The sequence below is a fragment of the Poecilia mexicana genome, unplaced genomic scaffold (genome assembly GCF_051168715.1).
Source record: "Poecilia mexicana isolate PSO_F unplaced genomic scaffold, ASM5116871v1 scaffold_4, whole genome shotgun sequence".
Classification (NCBI taxonomy): Eukaryota; Metazoa; Chordata; class Actinopteri; order Cyprinodontiformes; family Poeciliidae; genus Poecilia; species Poecilia mexicana.
In genome coordinates, this window is record NW_028263373.1 from 4,534,453 (window position 1) to 4,556,047 (window position 21,595).

Consider the following 21,595-nt stretch of genomic DNA (forward strand, 5'->3'; position numbering starts at 1 on the left):
TTGATTAATGCCCGATTTTAAAATTAATTAACTGGACTTGTAGCCATTATTTTGTGCCCATGTGGCTGGACACCACATGGCATGATCGAAACCGATCGAACCGTTACCTAGAGTTTCTGTCGGCTAATGTGTCTCTCAAGTTTTGAAAATGGGCCGACAACTCGTGTAATGTGCGGTGGGCATTAGACTAAGGAAATGAGGAAGGGAGGGTCAGTGTAGAGCACCGGAGTTGAGCCTTTTTTTATTCAGTGTCATCAACAGAAAGAAAAAACGGCAGGAAGAGACGATAAAGCCGATAATTAAAATGAGGTCGATAGGTTTAATTTATCGTGCGATTAATTGATTTATCGTTTATCGCGACAGGGCTAGTTGTGAATATAGACCAGCCTCAATCTGACCTATTACAGGAAATGTGCATCTTTTTGGACTTTAGGCAGAGCTGCATATACTAATTGTGCTGGAATTGTACCTGATTCGCAGTTTTCTGATTTCCGATTCTCCTGCCAGCTGCTCTCTTATGGATGGATCAAAGCGACGCCTGGTCTCCTTCACTTAGCAGCTCACGTTTGCTGACGCCATTCCAAAATTTGAAATATCACGTTGTGAAACAAATGAGCTGCTCTTGACATTCATAATGGTTTTGCAGTTGTAATAACAGCACAAATGTGCACAACAGAAATGTAGCACTGAGGACTTTCAAGTTTGTTTACTTTCCAGGTCTGTGCTCTGTCTTGCCCCAATCATTTCTGTCCAAATTAAGCAATGACCATGACTTGTGTGGCTTTCTTTACTAATTACAAACTGCTGGCATAAAAACACAATGCAGTGTTCACCAGGAAAGTCCTTTGGTTCACTTTTTTGGTCTGGATGGTTTGCGTTCATAAACATGTGAATTAAGATGAATAGCAAAATACTATGTTTCCAGGAAAACTAACACCTTAAGTCAATAATTTTTTTTTACTAGCAATTTTCACAGGAAGTTACTAGAAAGTGCTTCACAAAGGCAAAGCATAAAAATTTGAGAAATGAGTATAAAAACCTGCCAAATGACTAAATTCAAATGGCACAGATAATTAAATATATAGTCTAAGGGCTTGTGTTGGTATTGGTCATTAACACTGCACATCACCCTTAATACACAATTACCACTGTGAAACATGGTGTTGGCAGCATCATGATTTGGAAATAGTGATAAATACTGGGCAGTCCTGAAGACTTGAGACTTTAGCAGGCAATAACCCCTATAGATACAGTTACAGTTACCTTAAAATTCTTTAGATCAAAGCAAATTATTTATTTAAATTATTGATCAGTAACATAAAAAGCAAAGAAATCAATTTAAGTTTGTGGTTATAATGTCACCAAATGTTGAAAAGTACAAGGGGCATGACTACTTTTGAAATGCACTGCTGAAGTATAATAAACCCCAGACATTGTAGGCTAGTGTGTCAGTGTTTGTCATTGTAACGTCTATTCATTCTTGTAATAACCTACAGAGATGCAGAATGGTGCATCATCACAATGACTACCTCAGAAAAATGTCACTTAGACACTTGTATGCAGCCATTTTGCATTTCTACCGTAGGGCATTCAAGCCAATGTTCCTCTTGCTTAGTGGCACAACATTTAGCTGTTGTGGTCCCGTCCTGTGTCTTAATTGTTTTGTGTCCTCATGTCTGAAAAGCAACACAATCACAAAAAAAGTGTGTTTTTTGCATGTATATGTGGGGAATGCGTGACCCAGCACACGGTCCCAGCGGCTCACGTGCTGAGGAATGGCCCCACACTTTTGTTGCTCCTCCACTAATCTTACTGTCACCGTTCCATTCATCCCACCCATAGGCCATGGAGCGCTGTGGCAATCGCATGTCTTCGCACACTGAGAGCGCCAGTTTCTTGCAAACTTTAACAGGACGGTTACCCACTAAAAAGGTAGAGCCACTTGCACTGGGGGAGGAGCCAATCCCGCCCTCCTTGTCTCCGCCTCCTCACCTGTTCTGTCTGTGGATGTGTGCCTCTGGATTGGTTGATGTCGTATTTGGTTTTTGTGTTGTTTTTGTTGAATGCTGTATACCAATACTTTTGCCTCTTGTTGATATTTTAAGAGGGTTTGAATGTTTTACTTTTTATTTTTTTTAGTCTGGCTAAAGCTGACTGTGAGGTGATCACATTGTCTGGGAAGTCTTTCCAGTCAGAACAATCTCTGTATTGTTTTGCTTTTGCTTCTTTTTTGCAAATGTATAAATATTGTATACAAAATCTTTTCTAAAGCCGTTTGATACTCAAAGATTTTTTCTGTTTGAGATGAAAATAAATTCTGTCAGGTTGTGTAATCTACAGTCCAACATTTCTTAGGTTTAACAATTATTTATGGTATATTTTCTGTCTTGTTTTCGTCTTTGTGAACACAATTAGGGAAGACTTGCCAGGCAAAAGTTGGTGTGTTAGCCAGACTACACTGAATATTAGTGTTGAATCTACAGTAGGGGAAATTCATTTGTAGGAATTAGTTAGCAATAAAAGCTTTTCAAATAGCATTGTCAGGTGTCACTGTAAAATGCTGTACACTAAATAGAAACTAGATTTTATTTATAGCCCACACAGTCATCATTCTTTGGTTATTTAATCTCTCTGTTTAAAAATAATTTTCTGAATTGAAGTGCTAAACCTTCAGATGCCTTCTGGATGATTCCTTTGCTTATGTATTTTACAGAATGTAGTTTTCTTACTGAATTTGATCCTTTCCTTTACATAATAAAAACATTTTCCCCTGAATTTTAGCAAGTTAGTTTTGATCAAAGTCTTTATCAAGTGCTTAAATTTCTAAATGTTATTTTACATGTATTTTAGTGCCCTCTATATTTATAGCAAGTATGGTAAAATGTGTTTAAAGAGCCTTAAAAGTAATACATGCACAAAAGTTTTCAAAACCTTTTATAAGAGGGGAAAGGTCCACAGCAACACACAACGATTTTCTACTAGAGAGGTTCAGATTTTTGATTCAGGCTGGTGCTAGAGCCAGTTCAGAGCCTTTACGACAACAACTGAGTTAAAGGGGAAAATAAGCAGCCACTCAAACTCTGTGATGGGGATTAAACATAAAGATACATCCACAATTTGTTATCCTGATACTATTTTATTATAGTTGAACTGAACAGTTTTTTTTTCATTTTATTTTATTGAGTCAATGTTTTAAACTTAACTGGTCAAACAGAACTAAGCTACAGAGTTTTAAATGTGGCATTCTGATTGGCCGCCGTCACCCATGAGCTCACCTCTAGCACACAAAGCAGTTACTAATCAAACACTCTTTTGATTTTTCTGGTCTTTACAATTTGAATCTGAAATATGTATTTATTTTAAGGCTTTTTTCACATCTTCACTAGGGGAGGGAACAGCTGTAGAAGGGACTGCAGGTGGAGCTCCACTAAATATCTATGCCAGAAAAACTGCTGTACTTTTTCAGGGTCCTTACTTTTGTCTTCCTCTGGCTCTGTTGCTTGTTGTATCCTTCTCCATCCTTGTCTCTCCCCTCCATCTCTCGATGTTTATGTTTCCAATCTGCCACCCAGCTCTTTCACGAGGAGTTGGCCCTGCAGTGGGTGGTGAGCAGTGGAAGTGTTCGGGAGGGCGCTCTGCAACAGGCCTGGTTTTTCTTTGAACTGATGGTAGGAGATTATGTGTGCATGACATGTTTTTTCCTCATTACTACCTTTTGCAAAAACATGACGGTGTCATATGTTATTTCACTTAAAACCAACACCACAGGTAAAGAGCATTATTCACCACCTTTACTTTACCGAGCGCTTGGAGTCGCCAAGGAAAAACCGATTTCCTGAGCGCTTTATGGATGACATCACAGCCCTGGTCAGCACCATTACTGGAGACATCGTCTCTCGTTTCCAGAAGGTAAATGAAGACCTTCTGGTGATATCGGCTGATATCTCAAGAAGTAGGGTTTCTTGAGATATCAGCTAGGGGATTTGGAGGATTTTGTTTTTTCAACAGTTAGTTACTCAGAGACTTCCTGCCTACACAAGAACAGTTTGGGAAGTAAGAGAGATAATTATTGAAATGTTGATATTTGTTTGGTCTAGTTTTGTTTGCTAACAAATGTAGGTGGCCCTATAATTACACCCTACAACTGTTTATGAATTAAGATAAAAAATATGTTTGTACTTGTCATGTTTTCAGGATCTGGAGTTGGTGGAGAGGATAAACACTAGCCTGGCCTTCTTCCTCAATGATTTGCTGTCAGTCATGGACCGAGGCTTTGTCTTCACATTAATCAAGACATATTGGAAACAGGTGAGGTGTTACTTCACCCATCTATCTATCCATCCATCCATCAATTAATTTCTGCTTTGGCTTGCCATTTGTTTAACAATTTCTCTCTCTCCCAGTTCATTTTTCCATCCATCCCTTTTCTTCCCTATGGTCTCCTGCTTTCACAGGTTGCTGTTTTAAAGCCTAACTGTAGTAGCAATATATTCAAATCCAGGGTAACACTTTATTTGAAGGGGGTTGAATAATGACAACAGTCATAAATATTCATGAAGGCTTATTCATGTTCATGATATGTGTTATGTCATGTTTATGACAGTGTCATGTCAGTCTTATTCAACCCCCTTCAAATAAAGTGTTACCAAATCCAGAGTAATTTTGTTTGTGTTTTTACTTTAAAATAAGCTAAAAATAGTTTGAGAACTGGAAATTTAAATGCAGAAACACACAAAAATCTAACATGAAAACAGTCTGACCATCAAATTGCTGTTGCACATTTTGAATATATTTAAGAAAGATCACAGCTCTAGATGTTACATGAACTTTTGACTACATATGTTCCAATTCTTTTTACCTTAAATAACACACTTCACCATGCTGGAAGATTTATATTCCTGTTCTCAATTTTCTTTGTTTAGGTGTCGACAAAGCTCTATGCTTTGCAGAACCCAACTCTGGAATCTTTACGGCTGGATTTTCTAAGAATCGTTTGTAGTCATGAACACTACGTCACCCTGAATCTGCCCTGCAGTCTGCTAACCCCACCTGCCTCGCCTTCACCATCAGTGTCCTCAGCAACCTCACAGGTCAGTCAGAAACACTCAAATGCCAGATACTCTGAATTTCATAAACTTAGACTATGGTAGTTGCTGTCTGACTGGCCTCAAATCATATAATAATTGTTGCCTTTTTCTTAAGCAGAGCTCTGGATTTTCCACTCACGTCCAAGACCAAAAGATAGCCAATATGTTTGAGCTTTCTATCCCATTCAGAGAGCAACATTACCTGGCTGGGCTCGTGCTCTCTGAGCTTTCTGTTATACTGGACCCAGACAATGAGGGGTTAGTATGTTTGTAAAGGTGATGTAAAAATGGATAGATTCTGTTTATGCTCTACATTCATGTTCTCTATGTTTAAATGTTTGACTGCAGAATGTTTGGCCTGCATAAGAAAGTGGTGAGTGTTGTTCACAACCTCCTGTCAAGCCATGACTCTGATCCTCGTTATGCTGACACAGAGGTCAAGGCTCGGGTCGCTATGCTCTACCTGCCTCTTATTGGAATTGTTATGGAAACGCTGCCGCAGCTCCATGATTTTACAGGTAGAGTTCAGGAGTTTTCATTTAAGAGTAATTATGTGAATCCATGACGGCATGAAACATTCTCCAAATTCACAGTAGTTCTGCAAGGATTGAGACTGCAGGGATGAAACAGAAAAAAACAGTGTTATAATTACAAACAAATCTTTCAGATTTTTTTTCAGTTTTCTTTGATGTCTGACCTGCTCATTCAGATTTTGACCTACACAAATCCTGGTTTGTCATTTAGCAGATTAGTGGAAGTTTTTATTTTTGATGCATTTCGTGAGCAGGGAAAAAAATCTAGTTGCAGTATTTTAAGAAAGCTAGCGATTATTTTAGTAATTGATGTTTAGTAATCAAATAATCTATTGATTATTCTGACAATCATTTAATACAATAAAAAAAATTACTGCTGATTTTTTGTTTTAGCCAATAGAAGGAAATACATCAAAATATGGAAATAAACAAATAATTCAATTCCCTTCATGAATATGAAAAATGCTATCATACTGCCAGAATTGTAATATCACAGCATTTTGGCTAAAACTAGGTCACTTGAGTTTTGAATAAAATATACTTACAAACGTGTTTTTAATCTTAAATTCAAATTGTACAGACTTTTCATATAATTATTTTGGCTTAATTACTTCTCTGAATATCCTATTTTCATTCAGTATATGGCCTTTTTATGAGTCTACTCCAGTTAATGATTAATCAGTTACTAAATTAATTGACAATTATGTCAGTACTTGACTAATCAGGACTAATCCTGCTGGATCATTTCAGGCTTTCTGAATATTAATCAATCTAAAATATTTTCATATTTATTCTTGTCAAATGTAACAAATCTGTTACCACTGGGCACTTAGCTCTCACTTTTTAATTTTTTTTTTTAATCAGATTTCTCTTTCCAGAAAGTTAGAAAGGAACAATCTATTTGGGAAATTTGGATATTTGTATTGGTCTCCTTTTCCTGCAGTCAAATTAAATTGTTTGGACCAGAATGTGACAAAACGGCAAATACCTATAGGATTTTAACTGTTGAATTTGGACTTTAAATAGCAACAACACCTTGCACCCTTTAAGGTTATCAGTTGAGCTTCAAAGCATGGCACCCCCTGACATCATGTTCCCTGCTAATCTCTAACCTTCCTTATCTCATGTTTTTTTGCTATTCTTAAACTGTGTACTTTTGCGTCCACCAAGGTTTAATGCAAATTGTGCGTTTGCTTTTAAATTATGTTTTTAGAATTATAATGGATTTTTCTGTATTGCTACTTTTTTATCATTTGTCATTTGTAATTATTTTTTTTTATAACATTAGAGTCGCACAATCAGTGGGGTCGGCCCGGCTGTCCCCAAGGTACGGCTGTGGGTAGTGGGGGAGAAGAAGCAGAAGGAGAGGGCAACAGTATGATCAGTCAGACTGTTGCCATGGCAATAGCTGGCACCTCCACCGCATCGCCAATGTCCCGACCAAGTAGCTTTTTGCTGAACTCACAGGTAGTTTACTGCTTGTATAAGTTAATTGAAGTGTCTGACCACATTTTGTGCCCATCTGTTGTCGTTTTTCCTCCCTGTGATTTGATCTGGGAAATCTCTCCAGACGGGTCGCCAGCATGGGAGCTTCTCGGCCGAGTCGAGTCGCAGTCTGCTGATCTGTCTGCTCTGGGTTTTGAAGAACGCCGACGAGCTGGTGCTGCAGAAATGGTTTACAGACCTGTCTGTGTCTCAGCTCAACCGCCTGCTGGATCTCCTCTACCTCTGCGTGTCTTGCTTTGAGTACAAGGTAGCATCCCTGATGAGATGGATAGATTTACTTTTCTAAAGATGGTTAAGAAAAGCTTTGAAACAAATGATTCTTTTGTTGCTGTAGGATATACTTGCCATGAAATATCTAGAAAAGTGTAATTTATGTACATTTATTTGGTCAGGAAAAAACATGTTGGGAAACAAATATCAGAAACGACCAGTGTTACTTTTGCTGGTACTGCGGCTGAAAGATTTTTATACACCACGCTTTTTCCAACAGGACACCATGTAATCTAAAGTTTCACAAGTTTAAAGCATACAGAGAGAGATCTTTGACCATTGCTGTTTGCACAATTTCTCTAGATATTTCACAGTCCTGGTTCCTCTCTTGTACATGTGTCTATCCAGCCCACCCCTCAAGTTTTCTGTAGGATTTATATGTGAGGGCTGAGATGTCCATGGAATGAGGTTAATTTTTTGATTATCCTTCGGAAATACTGAATGAAAACCGGATTTCAACACCGTACAACCAATCAATTCTTTTGTATTTCAATGCCTTGTTTCCACTGAGCGGTACGCCACTGTCTGGGTTAAACCCACACGCCAAACAAAGCGTCATATCAGTGACACAACAAACGTGACACACTAATACTTATACGAGTTTGTGCAACACAGATCCCACACCATAAGCAACAATAGACAATAGCTGCTTTTCCAGTATTCTTGTGAAAGATGGTCGTACATTTTTCAAAATATGAAACAAAAGCATCATCATGCTTTGTCCACTGTGGTGATTAAAATGATCATCTGCTGCTTTTTGTGCTCCAGTTTTCTGTTTGGTTTCTGGTTTTGCTTTAGATAAACTTCCTGCTGTGCTGGATCTTTGCTGCTTGCTCTTCTTTCTGTGTGCTTTAGCTACTAACTTGCTTTGCTTGCTGGTTCTGTTCTGCAAGTAACTTCCCGCACTGTGTGCTCTCTGTCCTCTCACTCACTGTGCTCTCCGTGGAAACAAGGCCCATGTTGTGTTCACCATGCAGGGAAAGAAGGCATTCGAGCGCATGAACAGCTTAACGTTTAAGAAGTCCAAAGACATGAAGGCCAAGCTGGAGGAGGCCATACTGGGCAGCATCGGCGCCAGGCAGGAAATGGTGCGCCGCAGCAGGGGACAGCTAGGTGAGGCTACACACTTCGCCACATGCACATGTAGGAAGACCTGCAAAAAAAAAAAAACAGCTAAGCTTCAGAAAATGCAACAGTTTGCTTGGCTCAAATGGAAATTAACAGACAGCTTACAGTGTACAGCCACAGACACGTGTACCTTATTATCAATTATCAAATAAAGCTACTGCCAAAAGAAGTTATGTTTCCCAGGGTAAACACAACCTTTTTTACCACTACTGAATAAAGTAAATAATGTTTCTCCATCATTTAGAGCGGAGTCCATCTGGCAGTGCTTTTGGCAGTCAAGAAAACCTCCGGTGGAGGAAGGACATGACCCACTGGAGACAAAACAGTGAAAGGATGGACAAGTATGTTCTCTTAAAAGTTTTTCCTTACCACTCTAGTTTTATTTTCCAGAAAGCCTAGTCATTACATTTTATGTAAATGGATAATGATATATTTGTTGTATGGTTTTGTACAATTTTGGTTAAATTTAAGTAATGTTTGAACTTGGCAAACATTACTTAGCAAGGTTCTGATCATTTATATAGTTATCTGAAAGAATAGACACAAATCACTTTTCTTAGAAAGTAAATTTAAAAAGCATCAACTACAAATATGTACAGTGAATTCAAGGAGCTGAGTGAGTGAATGTGATGGAGCCGGGATTTTTTCAGGTAAATTTAGTTTCCAGTCCTAATTTGATTTATTTTCAGTTATTTCCCATCCTTCTCAACTAAGTCCCAACACTTGAAAGATATTTTCTCACAAACAGCTTAGTTTTTTAGCTTTCATGTTTATTTTTATGAAATTGCTGGTTTTATGATATTGTTTTTATTTATTTTTGAAATCTTGATAAATGTGTTATGCCCCACATTGGAACCTTGAATGTGCCCTTCAGTCCACATTTTGATGGACTCTTTGTTGAAGCTGGACAAAAAATTCTTAAAAATAAATAGATCTTTTATTGCAATAGCAAAACCTTACATTATTGTATTTAAAAAAAATCCAACCTCATATGACTTCAGAATTTTTTGCAGATGTGTACTTCACTATCAATTGACATAGAAAAATGTCTTTACTAATCTGGTTCCCTATGGCATAAGTATGAAATGACACAGTGGTCAATGGGATGCTACAACCCTACCCATATCTAGGGTCAAAGCAATAATTACATTATTTCTTAAATCAGGCATGTCTGTTATGAATAGTAAGTAGTATAATAATACAGGAGGCAATTTTTTTTAAATCTAAATGAACCGCAGCAATTTTTCAGTGGGAGATTGTGCTTTATCTGGGGTACCTCAAAATTTTATCAGGAAGTATAAATTTCTGCACATTATTAAAATTGGAGAAATTCAATATGCAATGTTTCAGTTACAGACCTCCATCATTTTGACTGATTGAAGCATTGCATATTAAATATTACATTTTATATTCTGACAAGTTTTTATCAAGACAACTCTGATTACATGTTTTGCAGCCATTGGTGTTTTTCTGATTATTTGTTCACAGATTTTTAAAAAATTATATCAAAATATATCTAATATAGAAACTTACTTTTTTTTTTTAATCCAGCAAGCAAAAAATCTCCCTTTATTGGTCTTCATTTCATTTCACATCTTTTTTAAAGTCTACCTCCAGCTTTGTTTTTGTGTTAATTCCCATGTGTTCTCTCATGTCGCTGTGTGTTTATGTAGGAGTCACAGATCAGTCAGGTATTGTATGGCCTACATCTGTCGTGTGCTGCATTGAGTTGCCCTCTGCTTTAGAGCCTCATTTAAGGTGTTTTGTCATACATGTGGGAAGTGAGCCAGTTAAAGTGGAAAACGAAATGTTTGTTTCAGTTACAACATGATGTACTGGACTTTGGACCAGTCGGTAAATAATTTTCTGATTTATTTGTGTTTCTTATGACAAGCAGTAGCTGTTTATGCAGGGAAGTCATTGAGGTTTTCATTACTCATTTGCTCTCCATTTTAACATTTTAAGTCTCACATGGGCATGATGGCATAAACAAAGACCCCGCTGATCCTGGTTCTGACCCCCTGAACCCCTTGCCCCTCCACTCCCTTTGTCCCGGTAACATCGTATGCTTTTGGGTTGATAGTGGTTGCTGTGGGTGTGTTTGGCTTTTTAACTAGTATGCTACAAGTCCAGTATTATGTGTCTCTGGTACTGCTGCTAATTTGTTATGAACTCATGTAATGTTTGATACAATAAAAGAGTGACATGACTAAAAGCCCAACATGTTTTGTTTTGATATGCGGCAATGTAGATAATTTAGCACTTGAATATTTTCTGTTTAGACAAGTTTGGATCATACATAAATTTAGTCCCAACATGAACTACTCCTTGTACTTTCTCCACATTTATAGGTCGTAAATTTATGGTTCAGATAGCATATTTTGTCACTGCTCAGCATTTCTGTCCAACATATTTTCAGTAGTTTAATTCTCCCTTGTTTGCATTGCGTATAGGAGTGCAAGCTGTTCTAATTCACAAGTTTCTCTTCATTAGTGTTTAGAAAGTCAAATTAATCTGAAACATTACCTGAAAAGTTTTTGATTGCACCCACGTTCTATGCACTAAGATGTTGGTGTTAGCGTATGGAAACATCAGATATGTTTCCATACGGTTAGGACATAAGCCTTAAGTTTATATTTAGTTTAAAGCAAGGAAAGAGGCATTCATACACACATTGGTTTCTGTAAAAGTAAACCAGCTTATTAGAATAAATTAATTCAGTAATAAGTAATAATAATTCCAATAACCATTGGAGTAGTTTAAATTAATTGCAGAAATGCCTCAAATGGTACCATTATATAACTTTCAGTGCCACCCTCAATTTTCTATGTTGTATTTATTACTGACTGACATTTACAACAATACTTAAAAACCTTCCTTGGGTGTTCAGAAAGGGTTTTTTAGTATTCTCATAAAAAATTGTGTGGAAAAAATTGAATAATTGCAAATATAATTAACTCCACTTTCATACATATAGTTTTGTTTGTTCTTTTTATTTAACACTGGACTTTGATAACAATATGTACAGTAAATGTACAGGTTTTCATTATGTACAATTCTATGAGTCTCAAAAATAATAGAACTTGACCATTAAAAAGTTGTTGGAACCCTTAAACAGTTTTTAATTGTGAAATGTGTTGAAAGTGTTGACTTTATAAATTAAAGCCACAATATTACCATTACATTTTATTCCTTTCTGGGTTTTTTGTGATCGCAGGACGCGGGCGGAGTTGGAACATGAAGCACTTATAGATGGTAACCTAGCAACAGAGGCCAACTTAATTATTCTTGATACTTTGGAGATTGTTGTACAGGTAAGCAGGCAAACACACAGCAACAGATGCCCCAAGTACTGCTTGTGTTTTTGTGCAGGACTTTACACAAATTGAAAGACTGAGAAAACACTTTCATATTTTTATACTGTATTTGTTTCATTTCTCAAATAATTTTGTCTTTGTTTATCTTGCAGACGGCATCAGTGACTGAGTCTAAGGAGAGCATTCTGGGTGGGGTGTTAAAGGTGCTGCTTCACAGCATGGCCTGCAACCAGAGCGCCCTGTACCTTCAGCACTGTTTTGCCACACAGAGAGCTCTGGTTTCCAAGGTTGGATTTTTAGACTTTTAAGAATACTTAAATGCTGACTTGTTTGTTTTTTATTCAGTCTTTGTCCTTCATAAATCTTTTTTGCTGAACTCTGCTTGTTTAGTTTCCAGAGCTGCTGTTTGAGGAGGAAACAGAGCAGTGTGCGGATCTGTGTTTGCGACTCTTGAGAAGCTGCAGCAGTAGCATCAGCACCATCAGGTCCCACGCCAGCGCTTCCCTCTACCTCCTCATGAGGCAAAACTTTGAGATTGGTAACGTAAGTAAAACTGCAAACTGTAAGGCTGCCAACACTAAATAGCTGGATCTCAGCATTTGTTCTCTAGTGTTTGAAGTTTAAATCTGTTGCGATGCAGGTTATATAACCGTACAATTAGTATGCAAAAGCAATCTATTTTCATTAACATCAACCAATTTGCTGCAGAGCTTAAAATGCCCCACACTTCACTCAGACGTGGGTGAATGACTGTTGTGATTTAATTAAAAGCATCATTTCAAGAACTCAAAATAAATTAAACCCTAGATGGCTTTAAAAATGATTCATGTGGATTTAAAGTCAAATTTCTCTGCATGGTATGCAAGTCATTTTCAATCCATGTTTAAAGTTGTTACCAATTCTTGTTTCTCGCCTTTTTTATTTGTCTTTAATTTCTAGAACTTTGCCAGAGTGAAAATGCAGGTGACCATGTCTCTGTCCTCGCTGGTCGGAACGTCCCAGAATTTTAATGAAGAGTTTCTCCGTCGCTCGTTGAAAACAATCCTCACCTACGCAGAGGAAGACCTGGAACTCCGAGAGACCACCTTTCCAGATCAAGTACTCATTTAACAAATCTATATCAGATATTTATTAAATTTGATAATTTTGACTTAATCTTTTTCATTTTAGCACCAAACTTTCTTTTCATATTACTAGAGTAAATTAAATGTAGCCTAAATTCTTTCCTGTATTTTGTCTTATTTTGTCCTCCCAGGTCCAGGATCTCGTGTTTAATCTGCACATGATCCTATCTGACACAGTGAAGATGAAGGAACATCAAGAAGATCCTGAGATGTTGGTAGATCTCATGTACAGGTAACGAACACAGGAGTAACCAAGAATCTAAGTTTATCCCTCTTTGGTTTTTCTCTCTCTGTCCTAACTTTTTTTTTTGTTCTAACCTTTAGGATTGCTAAGGGATACCAGACATCCCCAGACCTGCGCCTGACGTGGCTGCAGAACATGGCAGGAAAACACTCGGAAAGGAGCAATCATGCCGAGGCGGCGCAGTGTTTGGTGCACAGCGCTGCCCTCGTAGCAGAATACCTGAGCATGCTGGAGGACCGCAAGTACCTTCCTGTAGGCTGCGTCACCTTTCAGGTAAGGACGGGTCTGGTGGAAATGAGATCAAGTTTGCTACCCTATGTTTTGGTTTTTATGCCCAATTGTATGATTTTCAGAACATCTCTTCAAATGTGCTGGAGGAGTCGGCTGTCTCTGACGATGTCGTGTCACCAGATGAAGAGGGTATCTGCTCTGGGAAATATTTTACTGAAATCGGTCTTGTGGGCCTCCTGGAGCAGGCCGCTGCCTCCTTCTCCATGGTGAGATGACTTCCTTTTTGTCCAAAACAAATGTCTAGTCCAGTTTTTCATCAAGTCGTTACTCAGTTATGACATTGAACGGGAAATTGACAGCATTGGTTAATATTTATAACAATCCCAAAACTGCGTTGTGAGGTATGTTCGAGTTACTTTTCAGCAAAAACAATTCCAATTCATTTTCAGTTTTGTAGAAGCTAATTTAGTTTAGATTAAATTAAAATCAGTCTAATTTCATACACCTACATTGTAGGACTCACATACAGTTATATACAGTTGAGTTCAATAGAATTATGATGAAATACAGTCAAATGATAATCTAATTCGACAATCACAGTAACAAAACAACCATTCCAAACCCAACTAATTTGGTTATTGTACAATTATTGTGAAATAATAATTGAGATGTGAATTTACCACATTTATGATTCAGTTTCACTGGCTACACACTGGCCTTGATACTGCAGGTTCTGTAGAATCAGGAAATTAAAACCAAAGTCATTGACATCTAACAGTCTGGAAAGAGTTTTAATGCTTTTTCTAAGATTTTGAGACTCGACTGAATCTAAAGAATTTAAGTGTGATAAAACAGCAAAAACAGTAGTAGTCTGTAAGGTGAAGACAATAGAAACAAGCTTATCATGAATCCAGTCATGCTAATTTCTCCTAATCTAAGGACTAATGCTGAAGTTTTGGTTGTTTCAGTGAATAATTCTACTTTATTGAAGTTTCCTTTCTCTTCAGGCCGGGATGTATGAGGCAGTGAATGAAGTATACAAGGTGCTAATCCCAATCCATGAAGCCAACAGAGACGCAAAGAAGCTAGCCACCATCCATGGTAAACTGCAGGAAGCTTTTAGCAAAATTGTGCATCAGGTAAATATACAACAAAGGAAGAAGGTTTTGCATTGCTTACAGTTTAAAGTTGTCAAATTAAATATTAATTTAGCTATTAATTAAGGAAATTAGGCCATTTGGATTTGATCATCAACAGTTACTTTGCTGCACATGTAGATTTTGTGAGAACTCATTTTTAATCATCTCCAGGTTGCATTTTTGTTAAAGTCTGCACACAGAATGAAAAAGTCCAAACTCGGCCTTCACCTTCTTATGAATGTTCATCACTCCCATCAACTGTCACATTAATAAAACTGTGTAGAAGCTCAAAACCAGTATTTCACTGAACAGAGGTTGTTTTATTCATCCAGTACCATGTTGGAGCCCAGCAGTGAAACAGGCTTTCACACAGACACAATGTTGCACGATGTTATTGTTTATAATTTTATCTTCTGTATGTTTTTTTTATTATTATTATTTGATATGTCGGGCTCCTGGCATGCTTTATTTAATTTGTTTTTCAATAAATAATGGATGCATGAGATGCCAGATTCCAATGTCAGCATTGGTTTAGTCACTTGGTGTGTAGTTTTAGTGGTGACCCAAAAATGATTCTTCTTGAATTATATTTGCTTAATTTGGTTCTAGATAAGATGGAATTTTCTCCAATCTGGAATAATTATGAAGGAGAAATTCTCTTGGCTGTATGATCCTGTGCATGTGTGGACCACGCTGTGTGTGGGGGTTGTGAATGTCTTGTCCTCACATGTCCTATATTCTCTTTGTTACACAGAGTACTGGCTGGGAGGTAGGTGGTTAAATAGTTCCTGCTTGGCCCTGCTCATGTTTATCTTTATTTTAAATATTTTCATTTACTCTCCATCTTTTTATTTGCCAGCTGCGAGCGCTCTGTTGCTCTTTGCTTTACTTTCATTCATTCAGCCCATTAACAGCTGCAGACATTCCCAACCGTCTGCCCTGCTGGGGATGTTGCTGTATTTATTCACCAAAGCCCTCACCTGTCTTCATGTCTCTTCCCTCATTTTGTGCCGGAGGAACTTGTTTTTTTTTTTTTGTTTTTTTTTTCAAATGTGACAGTGCTGAAGGGCTGTGCATGACAGCCACGAGATGACACTAATGACTAAAAAGTCGACATGAATGCGTCACCAGCACAATCCGCTCCTAATCCGCCCTCGTCTTCTGTCTGTCTGCTGGTGTCAGTCAGCGCTCCCTCATTGACTGACACCGCCTGCTGCCACACTTCATCTCACCCTCATCTTCATTCACAGGGCTCGATTTCAGTACTCTGTTTAAACACGAAGGGTCTCGGATCTTTCTTGCCTCACTCAATTTTATAAGCCTTTTCAAATGAAGGTGTTGCAAACTTTGGGTGGAAGCTGGAGTCAGATTATTTAAGCTGCCATTTTTTTTTCTCCAGAGAGGGTTCAACTAACTGTATTTTTTGAGTTACTTGATTTTTCCTATTGATTTAAAGTTACTATTATGATGGACTTTTTCTTTTAATTATATAAACTAAATCGACCCCTGACTTTTAATTACTATTATTTTCCATCCACCCTTCATTGTGTTAACTTTATTAACGTCTGGGTGAGTTTTCATGGTTTGTTGCATGAGTTGGCTCAGATTCTGGTTGTTTTTTTGTTTTTTTTCTTTCTTGTTTTGGAATTGCACGAAGGGTGCATGGTGGTGTTTAAGGGTTAAGGTTCTTTATTTCTGACTTTTTTCTCTTTTTCTTTCATCTTGCATGGTTTGGAATCATTTTCTTCAAATCACTGAAGATATTTTTGATCTTGTGTTTGTGTTGTTTTTGTTGATTCTGGGGGGAAACCCCATCCTGATTAAAATTTGTTCTGTTTTCTCCTTTTTTGATTTGCCTGGTTGCTGACCCTCCCCTCCCACTTTACTTAATTGTGTCTTGTGGTAAGTGCATTAGTTTAAGGGTATTGACAGCATTTGGTTGCAATATTGTTAAATGCTTTGAAAATCTACCAAGCCATCACATTGTAATATCCTATAAAGGAAATGTTAGACTTTGACATACACACCTGTTAAAATAACACGCCAGTTCTCCTTTGGTCTTCTTTTTGTTGTTTCTCAGGGTATAATTATTTCAATTTTATCTACAAATAAAACATGCAAGGCTTTGATTCGGCAAGCCCTCCTGCTTCGATTCATGACTTGAATTCAACAGTTTACATTATGTGGATAGAAACGTCTGTTGTCTGTTTTCCCTTCTTTTTTTGTTGCTTTGTTTGTAGTTGAACTGTGTTAAATGAAAAACAGTTGAAAGTTACCATTTCTGGAGGCTTTTGGGTTTCTCATACATGCTTTCTGATTTCCAATTCCCTATTTTATTTTATTTTATTACCTCTTATTCTTACATTAGCCAATTCTTAATTCTCTAGGACTTCCTGTATTCATATTTAGTCATTTTTAAAATGTACTTACTTACATCACCAAAACCTGGCAATTTAACAATTCTAACAACTTGTGCGCACGTGAGTGTTTGCTCTGAAATGACTTTAAAACCAGTAAAAAAAATGTCCTAATTCTACAGTATCGAATTTGACAATAGACAGTCTGTGGTTTCCCTAGAAAATGCAGATTGTTTCCCAAAGTGTTAGCTTTTGAAAATGGTATCAACATTTTCAAATCAAGAATGTTCCATATCAAAAGAATAAAACAGTGGAAGACTTGAACTATGTTCTTCCTATTATCTGCTGAAAGCCTTGCTCTCTCTTTCTTTGTCTCAGGCTAAATGAACCACTTAATTTTCTCACTGTTATAGAAAATACACTTTCCTTTTGAATAGCTTGTTACATCTGTTTTTGCTCTGAATTAATTACACTGAAATTGACAATAGGTAACCTTGTAGGTAACCTTGTCTTTACTCAGTAGAAACCTCCGCTCTGTCAGCTGTTATCGTTCTTTTTTCAATCTCCATCTGACAAGTAGCAGTTCTAAACATAGGTAATCGCTTCCCAGCCCATTTCTTGGTGCATCTCTTGTTAACTTGCAAAATCTCTAGGTAATCCATTACATGCTGCAATCTAAATACCACAACATGCTGTGTGTAGGTCATGTTACTTGAACTGTAGGTCATTTTTATTTCAATATTTCACTTTTTTATTTTGGACCATATCGAGATCAAAGTTTTTAAAGGGCAGAATGCATTGATAAAACTGCCCATTAACAAACTGTAAAGATATTAATACATTGCTGCATCTGCATTTGATGAATACTTCTTGAAATTAAATATTATTGAACATCTTTGCACATTGACCTTAACTCTTCCCAGAGGTTGCCTTCTGGAAAAGACCTCCCGTTTCCGTTGTACCTAAAGTGAAAGGCTTTGAACTCTTTTACAAGCCTCGGCCGGTCTTGGTTCCGCCGTTGTGGAGAACTGTGATTTTTATCTAAAGTTTTAATTTATTTAGACTGGAAGACATTCCTCTGACAGGTGTTTTTATCTGCTCACAGGACGGGAAGAGGATGTTTGGTACATACTTCAGGGTGGGATTTTATGGTTCAAAGTTTGGCGACTTGGATGAGCAGGAGTTTGTGTATAAAGAGCCGGCCATCACGAAGCTGGCCGAAATCTCCCACAGGCTCGAGGTAAACAGCATTGCTCTTCAACAACTCCTGAACTTTTGAACTGAAATAGAATAACCGGTCTAAAATGTTTACACCTAGCAGAAGTGTAAAGGCCCCGCCCTCTTTTCTCTTAGAGCTTCTATGGGGAGCGCTTCGGGGAGGAGCAGGTAGAAGTCATTAAGGACTCCAACCCTGTAGATAAGTGCAAACTTGACCCCAATAAGGTTGGTGCTCCAAAGCCTCATCACCACGTCAAATTCATCCACAGCAAACCCGCCTGGTCATCTGACGACATTTTACTGTGCGCAGGCCTTCATCCAGATCACGTATGTGGAGCCGTACTTCGACACTTACGAGATGAAAGACCGCATAACCTACTTCGACAAGAACTACAACCTGAGGCGCTTTGTGTACTGCACTCCTTTCACCTTGGACGGCCGAGCCCACGGGGACCTGCACGAGCAATTCAAACGCAAGACCATCCTTACCACGTCACACGCCTTTCCTTACATCAAGACGAGGATCAACATCATTCACAAGGAAGAGGTAGGCCACGAAGGAACAAGAGGTTAAACTGGAAAAGACTTGGAGAAGCCAGATGTCTGCTGAGAACTGAAGAAAGGTTCACAAATATGTAAACAAGTATTTTTAGAAGGAGTTATTGTGAAATGTTAAAAATGGTAAAAGGAAAATTATGTTTAATACTTAATGCATAAATTTAACTGATTAAGGTTTATTCCCAAAAGGTACTTTTAGTCTGACAAACTAGGCTCATTGGAACATGTATTGTAATTTTGTTTTAAATATGACTAGTCTGTGACCCATCACAAACAACAACTGTCATTCTGTTGTGGAAATTCTTTACAGAAATAGGAGGTTACAGATTAGAAAATGCTGTTTAGCATATTGTATTATTACAGTTAGTAAAATCTCTGGACATTTTTCTGTTTCCAGATTATTTCCACACCCATAGAGGTGGCGATAGAGGATATGCAGAAGAAGACTCAGGAGTTGGCCTTTGCCACCCACCAGGACCCTGCTGACGCCAAAATGCTGCAGATGGTCCTGCAGGGATCTGTGGGCACAACGGTAAATCAGGTCAGACATCAGCGAAACACACTGCACTTCTTTTTATTTTATTTTATTTCTGTTGATGCTCATATAGAAAACCCATTTTTAGGGTCCGTTGGAAGTGGCTCAGGTGTTCCTGTCAGAAATCCCAATTGACCCAAAACTGTATCGACATCACAACAAGCTCCGTCTGTGCTTTAAGGACTTCACAAAGAGGTACTTTATGCTTCCAAACTCTGTTTGTTAGGACATTTCAGTTTTACATTGGAAAGTTTGTCCTGCCAAAGGTGCGAAGACGCCCTCCGGAAGAACAAGAGCCTGATCGGACCGGACCAGAAAGAGTACCAGAGGGAGCTGGAGAGGAACTACCACAGACTGAAGGAGGCGCTGCAGCCCCTCATCAACAGGAAGATCCCGCAGCTTTACAAACCCGTCCTGCAGGTCAACTCGCACAGGTGAGAGAAGACATGTTGCCCGTCTGCGCTCACTTCTTTGTTTTGGTGGTGTTTTTTTTTTTAAACAGTGTTTTGTTTTTGTAATAATCACGCAGCAAACGGACAGCTTGATAAGGTAGCTCTGAAACCACACTTTGTGTTTTTGTGTCGTCATTTAGAGATTTTAGAGAGTTTTCTCAAGTAAAATGAAAACAGTTTGCAGCTCTGCAGCCACCTTTAAAAACAAAGAAGTTAACATGGAAGTAGTGATGCTGCACACAAACACCCAAATATGAATGATTCTTTTATTATGCATTTGGTTTAAAAAAATCACAGTTGCTAACACTTCTGCCATTTGAATAAAAAGATTTTGATATTTCAACAGCAGATACATGAAGTGCCTTGCCAAAGTATTCGCACCGTTTGAACTGTTTTACACATTGTCATGTTTCATTCTCATACTTTAATATATTTGATTGAGATTTGATATTATAGGCCAACACAAAGTAATGAAAAACTGTGAAATTGAAAGAAAATGATATATGGTTTTCAACTGAATCTGAAAAGTGTGGTGTACATCTGTGTTCACCCTCGTGCACTCTGATACGCTAAATAAAATTCTCTCCAAGCTGCCTAATTAGTATAGAGTCCACCTGTGTGTTTATAAATCCTGCTGTTCTATGAAAATCAAAAAATACTAGTTATAAGTTTTCACAGAACACTGTTCCTAGTCAAAGTCCTAAATTTTAATGCAACCGAGAATCTGTGGCAAGAGCTCTCAGAAGCAGCAAGAAAACCATGTGTTTCTTTTCATGCACTTCACAGTTGTATATTTAGTGCTGATCTATCACATAAAATACATTTAAGTGTGTGATTTTAAATTAAAAGGTGAAATGTTCAAGGGTTGTAAATACTTTTGCAAGTCACAAAATGCTGCCCAACCTCTCAAATCAAGCTTTAAAGTAAATCATCCAGCTCATGTCCATCAGTACGTAAAAGGAGTCCAGGAAAAAGCAGGAAATTTTCTAAATTCTTTTTTTCTTTCCATTTTGCAGAGATTCCTTCAGCAGACTGAGTCTTCGCAAACTTGACATTTGAAGATGGAGAGATTGCACTCAGTCACCGACACAAAGACTACATAAATTTGCAGTATTAATTTATTTTGAAGTGTAAATAGGAGTGTTTGTTACAAGCAACGGAGCTCGGTACGTCATTCCAGTGTCTTAATTTGTTTCTAGACAAACGGTCGCACAGTCTGAAAAGTGAACAAGGAGATCTTGAGGATCAGGAGTTGCTGTTTGTTGCTATGGGGATGTTTTTTTCCCCCTCAGCTACCTTAAGAAACCCACACATTTAAACACTTGATACCAACAGAACCTTCAAGCTGTAAACCAGTGAATATGAAGAGTGCTCTGAGCCCCGGTTAAGTGCCAAACCCCCTGCTCCCCTTTTTACAACCAACGTTTTTACAAGCGTCCACAGAAAAAGGTACCACTTTAAAAGTCAAGGTGTTTATTTAATTCTGTACGATGTGTCAAAAAATAATGTATTCAATTTCATTTGTGCACTTTTTTATTATAGCGTAGCAATGCATTTATGACTTGAAAGTTTATGTATTGGAGGGAGGCGAGGAAGAAAAAAAAAGAAAGTTGTACCAGTATTTATCATGATCCTTTATTATTTTATGTTGAAGCAACATTTTAAAATTAGGTACTTAAAACATCCTTGTATAATTTTATGTAGTTTTGTTTTACTTTAAATATTTTACTAAATAAATATTTTAATGTTCAGATGGTGTGTGATTTTTTTTTCTTGTAACAAACAAACCTATGTAAATAATTTGGAATAGCATTGAAAATGTAATTTAATTAAAAAACTGAGACATATATACTCAGTGACACATGTCAATCACTTATTTCTGTTCATTTTTATCAT

The 21,595-nt window shown here is 37.6% G+C and overlaps 1 protein-coding gene across 5 annotated transcripts in view; it reads left to right on the top strand.

The window, feature by feature from the left end:
• Positions 1 to 21,450, top strand: part of dock7 (dedicator of cytokinesis 7) — a 49,972-nt gene extending 28,522 nt beyond the window's left edge. Inside the window, exons 23-49 of one of the 5 annotated variants that reach the window (XM_088004831.1) lie at positions 1,843 to 1,932; positions 3,573 to 3,668; positions 3,769 to 3,909; positions 4,195 to 4,308; positions 4,923 to 5,090; positions 5,206 to 5,345; positions 5,436 to 5,605; positions 6,909 to 7,087; positions 7,191 to 7,373; positions 8,350 to 8,509; positions 8,769 to 8,865; positions 11,742 to 11,838; positions 11,994 to 12,128; positions 12,232 to 12,384; positions 12,781 to 12,939; positions 13,097 to 13,197; positions 13,290 to 13,482; positions 13,563 to 13,706; positions 14,448 to 14,579; positions 15,334 to 15,348; positions 18,051 to 18,176; positions 18,290 to 18,379; positions 18,465 to 18,701; positions 19,110 to 19,253; positions 19,336 to 19,442; positions 19,514 to 19,681; positions 20,716 to 21,450. In XM_088004831.1, the coding sequence (XP_087860957.1) occupies positions 1,843 to 1,932; positions 3,573 to 3,668; positions 3,769 to 3,909; positions 4,195 to 4,308; positions 4,923 to 5,090; positions 5,206 to 5,345; positions 5,436 to 5,605; positions 6,909 to 7,087; positions 7,191 to 7,373; positions 8,350 to 8,509; positions 8,769 to 8,865; positions 11,742 to 11,838; positions 11,994 to 12,128; positions 12,232 to 12,384; positions 12,781 to 12,939; positions 13,097 to 13,197; positions 13,290 to 13,482; positions 13,563 to 13,706; positions 14,448 to 14,579; positions 15,334 to 15,348; positions 18,051 to 18,176; positions 18,290 to 18,379; positions 18,465 to 18,701; positions 19,110 to 19,253; positions 19,336 to 19,442; positions 19,514 to 19,681; positions 20,716 to 20,758 (3,582 nt within the window). In that variant the 3' untranslated portion in view covers positions 20,759 to 21,450. Of the gene's footprint in view, positions 1 to 1,842; positions 1,933 to 3,572; positions 3,669 to 3,768; positions 3,910 to 4,194; positions 4,309 to 4,922; positions 5,091 to 5,205; positions 5,346 to 5,435; positions 5,606 to 6,908; positions 7,088 to 7,190; positions 7,374 to 8,349; positions 8,510 to 8,768; positions 8,866 to 11,741; positions 11,839 to 11,993; positions 12,129 to 12,231; positions 12,385 to 12,780; positions 12,940 to 13,096; positions 13,198 to 13,289; positions 13,483 to 13,562; positions 13,707 to 14,447; positions 14,580 to 15,333; positions 15,349 to 18,041; positions 18,177 to 18,289; positions 18,380 to 18,464; positions 18,702 to 19,109; positions 19,254 to 19,335; positions 19,443 to 19,513; positions 19,682 to 20,715 lie in introns of all 5 variants that reach the window. The other 4 variants (XM_014989733.2, XM_088004832.1, XM_088004833.1 and 1 more) reach the window with 4 other exon arrangements.
• Positions 21,451 to 21,595: the final 145 nt, after the last annotated feature.